General features: G+C 40.7%; 2 protein-coding genes across 2 annotated transcripts in view; both read left to right on the forward strand.

Moving 5' to 3' along the window:
* Positions 1-126: 126 nt before the first annotated feature.
* Positions 127-3,017, forward strand: LOC130550950 (protocadherin gamma-A11-like). Its single transcript, XM_057328484.1, has one exon. It carries the CDS (start codon positions 299-301, stop codon positions 2,726-2,728), a length of 2,430 nt encoding a protein of 809 aa, XP_057184467.1. The 5' UTR covers positions 127-298; the 3' UTR covers positions 2,729-3,017.
* Positions 3,018-3,892: 875 nt separating this feature from the next.
* The window catches only part of LOC130550953 (protocadherin gamma-A11-like), a 3,604-nt gene continuing 1,261 nt past the window's right edge, over positions 3,893-6,235 (forward strand). The window contains exon 1 of the mRNA XM_057328487.1: positions 3,893-6,227. Coding sequence (XP_057184470.1) covers positions 4,065-6,227 — 2,163 coding nt within the window. The 5' untranslated portion in view covers positions 3,893-4,064. The remainder of the gene's footprint in view (positions 6,228-6,235) is intronic.

The raw sequence follows: 6,235 nt of genomic DNA on the forward strand, positions 1-6,235 counted from the left end.
ATTTTAATAAGTTTGTAGTTCGTTTGACTGGACTCAAAGTGCCGCTGTTGGTTAGTGTTTCACAGTTTAGACAGAAGATTTGCAGCAGTTCCACCCCCATCATCTCCATATTATAACACAGACGAAAGCTAAGCGCACAGACTGAAGAGGACAGAAAACAGAGATAAACCTTTCTTGTTTCTGCGCTATTAACCTTTTTTTTCAGTTGGATGTATGTAACTATTTTTTTTTTTTGACGGGCATTCAGTGGAAAAAAACGTCTTTTTTCTCTGTTCTTCTGGAAATTTCGGACAAAACAATGGCGCGGCAAGTACTGCTGGTTATTTGGTTTCTCTCTCTCGGTTCAGCTCTCGGGCAGGTCAGTTACTCCATTCCTGAGGAAATGGCGAAAGGCTCTTTAGTCGGTAACATAGCGCAGGATTTGGGTTTAGATTTAAATAGACTGAAATCTGGTAAAGCTCGTATTTATACAGGAGACAGCACTGAATACATCGAGCTGAATAAAGACAGAGGAGTCCTCCTCATCAAAGAGAGAATAGACCGAGAGGCGCTATGCGGACAGACAACGCCTTGCGCACTACATTTACAGATTATTTTGGAAAACCCGATGGATTTTTATAGCATTACCATTGAGATAACTGATTTGAATGACAACGCTCCCTGTTTTGAAAAAGGTAGGATTAGTTTTAGAATCAGCGAATCGGCTATTTTGGGATCTAAATTCATGTTAGAGCCTGCTGTAGACCCCGATGTCGGAATAAACGGCCTTCAAAGCTATACACTTAATCCAACTGATAATTTTAACCTTAAATATAATAATCAACCCGGAGACGGGCAAAACGTTGAAATAGTCTTGCAGAGGCCGTTAGACCGTGAAAAACAGCAGGATGTAATATTAGTGCTCAAAGCTGTTGATGGTGGAGATCCTCAATTGTCTGGTAGTATAGAGATTCACATTACAGTTTTAGATGTAAACGACAACGCTCCTTTTTTCACTTATTCTGTGTATAAAGCGACTGTTACAGAAAATGCGCCGAAAGACACAATTGTGTCAACAGTGATCGCAACTGACGCCGACGAGGGTATCAATGGTAAAATAGAGTATTCCATATCAATCATGCAAGATTATGTGCGACACTTATTTGACATAAATAAAGAAAATGGCCAGGTTTCCGTGGTCGGAGTGATAGATTTTGAAAAAGCTCGCAACTATGAGATTCGTGTCCAAGCGAGTGATCACGGTGGTCTTACTGATTCTTGTAAGATCATTGTTGACGTACTTGATATAAATGATAATAAACCAGTGATCGATATCGTCTCCAAAACCAACGTGATAGCTGAAAATTCTCCGTCTGACACGGTTGTTATAATGATAAATGTGCAGGATCCTGATTCAGGCGAAAATGGAAAGGTTCAGTGCTCTATAAATGAAAATATTCAATTTTCTTTGAAATCAGTAAAAACAAATTTCTTTAGTCTAGTGACAGATAGTGATTTAGACCGAGAGAAAAAACCCCAGTATAACATCAGCGTGACTTGTACCGATGAGGGCGTGCCCTCTCTCTCCAGCAGCATCACTCTCTCCTTACAAATATCAGATGTGAATGATAACGCGCCTGTCTTTGAGAAAAGCTCTTATGATGCATCTGTTCAAGAAAACAACACACCGGGTCTTTCAATTTTTACAGTTAGAGCCAGAGACACAGATTTTAACCAGAATGCTCGTGTCTCTTACATACTGGAGGACTCCTCTGTTAACGGAGTACCCGTCTCCTCGTTAGTGTCCGTCAGTGCTGATAGTGGAGTTATACGCGCAGTTCGATCTTTCGATTACGAGCAGATCAAAAATTTCCAGTTCCGCGTAAAAGCGCAAGATGGAGGCTCGCCTCCTCTCAGCAGCAACGTGAGTGTAAGATTAATAATTCAGGATCAGAATGACAACGCGCCTCAGGTTCTGTATCCGGTCCAGTCTGGTGGTTCTGTGGTGGCTGAAATAGTGCCTCGTTCGGCAGATGTGGGTTATCTGGTCACTAAAGTGGTCGCTGTTGATGTGGACTCTGGACAGAATGCCTGGCTCTCATATAAACTGCAGAAAGCCACAGACAGGGCGCTGTTTGAAGTGGGTTTACAGAATGGAGAAATAAGAACTGTGCGCCAGGTGACAGATAAAGATGCTGTGAAACAAAGACTCGCTGTTGTAGTGGAGGACAACGGACAGCCCTCTCGTTCAGCTACAGTCAATGTTAACGTGGCGCTGGCGGACAGCTTCCCTGAAGTGCTCTCGGAGTTCACTGACTTTACGCACGACAAGGAATACAACGACAACCTGACTTTTTATCTAGTCTTGGCTCTGGCTGTGGTTTCGTTTCTCTTTATCGTGTCTATCATCGCCATACTGTCAGTCAAATGCTACAGATGGAGACGCGAGCGGATGTTTTACAAATCTGGAGCGAATCTTCCAGTTATTCCGTATTATCCGCCCCTTTACGCAGACGTAGGGGGCACAGGAACATTACAGCACGTGTACAATTATGATGTTTGCAGAACCACTGACTCCAGAAAGAGTGATCTGAAATACGTCAGACCTTGCAGTGAGAGCATCATTAGTCTGGACACCAGTGGAACACAGACACTCACACACGCGAAACTGACAACTGAGAGTCGTGACGACCAGGTGAGAATTTGTATTTTACTACATTTTTGTCGCATCAGAAATTTCTGTTTTTAATTGTTGGCTGCTGCTCCTGGACGAAAAGATTGCTCTCCAAAGCTTTGAAATTCAGTCTGTACAAGATCGTGCATATTCTAAACATTTCTTGTTTTACAACTAACTTCTTGCTGTCGTTTTAAGACAATAGTTCGCATGGTTACATCTTTGCTGTAGTATGGTGGTAGTAGGACAGTAGGCTAAATCTTGATTTATTCTTTTTTTATTGTTGATGTCCAGGGACCTGATTAAACGGTCTTCTCTTGATTTGTTTAATATTTTATTTTCATAGTTTTGATGTTTTGTTGCATCATTTCCACATGTGTTTTCTAACGTGGATCGCTCTTCGGTTCTTCCTTTCACTATAAAGCAAATTATTTTTAAACAGTTTATTTTCAATTTATATTTAATCAAGAAATATGAATTTATGTGTGATAAAATGTTTTGTTTTGTTTTATTCGTTTTGTAGCCTATGTGATGTTTATAGTCATATTTTTTTATTATTATAAACATTTATATTGAATAGTCATGTTTTAATAGTAGATTTTAGCGCTTGGAAAATAATGTCGTTGCTGTCACTTGCTTTTACATCTATTCTTATTTTTTTAAACAATTTGCATATTTTGCTACCTACTATTTGCGCAGTAATTATACTTGAATGTGTTTGGTGCTCTTTCAACTGTGTTTGTCCGAAATAGTGTATTTTTTCTATATACTAACTGAATGCAGCCGTGTACTTTTCTATATACTAACTAATATTCTTTATCTATGTTTGTAAGAGCATCTCTTCGAGATCCTCATTTTAGTCTCCAATAGTTCAACATTTTCAAGGACCGCATTCATTTATTGTGCGCTAGTTTAATATAAAGTTTGGCTCTCTATTCAGTTCACAGGCGCACGCACGTCTGAGTTTACCTCATGTTTTTTAATTTTATAATAGGCCTACTGTAGTTTTGCCTAAACATACGTAGTAGTTTTCTTTTTTAGATATTTTATTGGCATTGAAGTCTGAAATTACAGTATTGTAAATATACCATGGTATTAAAAAGTGGAAGTGTTGTTTTAATAAGTTTGTAGTTCGTTTGACTGGACTCAAAGTGCCGCTGTTGGTTAGTGTTTCACAGTTTAGACAGAAGATTTGCAGCAGTTCCACCCCCATCATCTCCATATTATAACACAGACGAAAGCTAAGCGCACAGACTGAAGAGGACAGAAAACAGAGATAAACCTTTCTTGTTTCTGCGCTATTAACCTTTTTTTTCAGTTGGATGTATGTAACTATTTTTTTTTTTTGACGGGCATTCAGTGGAAAAAAACGTCTTTTTTCTCTGTTCTTCTGGAAATTTCGGACAAAACAATGGCGCGGCAAGTACTGCTGGTTATTTGGTTTCTCTCTCTCGGTTCAGCTCTCGGGCAGGTCAGTTACTCCATTCCTGAGGAAATGGCGAAAGGTTCTTTAGTCGGTAACATAGCGCAGGATTTGGGTTTAGATTTAAAGAGACTGAAATCTGGTAAAGCTCGTATTTATACAGGAGACAGCACTGAATACATCGAGCTGAATAAAGACAGAGGAGTCCTCCTCATCAAAGAGAGAATAGACCGAGAGGCGCTATGCGGACAGACAACGCCTTGCGCACTACATTTACAGATTATTTTGGAAAACCCGATGGATTTTTATAGCATTACCATTGAGATAACTGATATGAATGACAACGCTCCCAGTTTTGAAAAAGGTAGGATTAGTTTTAGAATCAGCGAATCGGCTATTTTGGGATCTAAATTTATGTTATATCCTGCTATAGATCCCGATGTCGGAATAAACGGTCTTCAAACCTATACACTTAATCCAACTGATAATTTTAACCTTAAATTTAGAAATAAACCTGGAGACGGGCAAAACGTTGAAATGGTCTTGCAAAGGCCGTTAGACCGTGAAAAACAGCAGAATATAATATTAGTGCTTAAAGCTTTTGATGGTGGAGATCCTCAATTGTCTGGTAGTATAGAGATTCACATTACAGTTTTAGATGTAAACGACAACGCTCCTGTTTTCACCAAATCCGTGTATAAAGCGACTGTTACAGAAAATGCTCCGAAAGACACAATTGTGTCAACAGTGAGCGCAACTGACGCCGACGAGGGTATCAATGGTAAAATAGAGTATTCCATAGCAAGCATGCAAGATAATGCGCGACACATATTTGACATAAATAAAGAAAATGGCCAGGTTTCCGTGGTCGGAAAAATAGATTTTGAAAAAGCTCGCAACTATGAGATTCGTGTCCAAGCGAGTGATCACGGTGGTCTTACCGATTCTTGTAAGATCATTGTTGACGTACTTGATATAAATGATAATAAACCAGTGATCGATATCGTCTCCAAAACCAACGTGATAGCTGAAAATTCTCCGTCTGACACGGTTGTTATAATGATAAATGTGCAGGATCCTGATTCAGGCGAAAATGGAAAGGTTCAGTGCTCTATAAATGAAAATATACCATTTTCTCTGAAATCAGTGAAAACAAATTTCTTTAGTCTAGTGACAGACAGTGATTTAGACAGAGAAAAGGAGTCCAACTATAACATTAGTGTGACGTGCACTGATGAGGGCGTGCCCTCTCTCTCCAGCAGCATCATTCTCTGCTTACAAATATCAGATGTGAATGATAACGCGCCTGTCTTTGAGAAAAGCTCTTATGAGACCTCTGTTCAAGAAAACAACACACCGGGTCTTTCCATCTTCACAGTGAGCGCCAGTGACGCAGATTTTAATCAGAATGCTCGTGTGTCTTACATACTGGAAGACTCCTCTGTTAACGGAGTGCCCGTCTCCTCGTTAGTGTCCGTCAGTGCTGATAGTGGAGTCATACACGCAGTGCGATCTTTCGATTACGAGCAGATTAAATATTTCCATGTCCGCGTAAAAGCGCAAGATGGAGGCTCACCTCCTCTGAGCAGCAACGTGAGTGTGAAAATAATCATTCAGGACCATAATGATAACGCGCCTCAGGTTCTGTATCCGGTCCAGTCTGGTGGTTCTGTGGTGGCTGAAATAGTGCCTCGTTCGGCAGATGTGGGTTATCTGGTCACTAAAGTGGTCGCTGTTGATGTGGACTCTGGACAGAATGCCTGGCTCTCATATAAACTGCAGAAAGCCACAGACAGGGCGCTGTTTGAAGTGGGTTTACAGAATGGAGAAATAAGAACTGTGCGCCAGGTGACAGATAAAGATGCTGTGAAACAAAGACTCGCTGTTGTAGTGGAGGACAACGGACAGCCCTCTCGTTCAGCTACAGTCAATGTTAACGTGGCGCTGGCGGACAGCTTCCCTGAAGTGCTCTCGGAGTTCACTGACTTTACGCACGACAAGGAATACAACGACAACCTGACTTTTTATCTAGTCTTGGCTCTGGCTGTGGTTTCGTTTCTCTTTATCGTGTCTATCATCGCCATACTGTCAGTCAAATGCTACAGATGGAGACGCGAGCGGATGTTTTACGAATCTGGAGCGAATCTTCCAGTTATTCC

Source organism: Triplophysa rosa, unplaced genomic scaffold (assembly GCF_024868665.1).
Source record: "Triplophysa rosa unplaced genomic scaffold, Trosa_1v2 scaffold493, whole genome shotgun sequence".
NCBI lineage: Eukaryota > Metazoa > Chordata > Actinopteri > Cypriniformes > Nemacheilidae > Triplophysa > Triplophysa rosa.

Bases quoted from the DNA above. Each gene is read 5' to 3' on its own strand.
- LOC130550950 (XM_057328484.1), top strand. From the start codon at position 299: ATGGCGCGGCAAGTACTGCTGGTTATTTGGTTTCTCTCTCTCGGTTCA.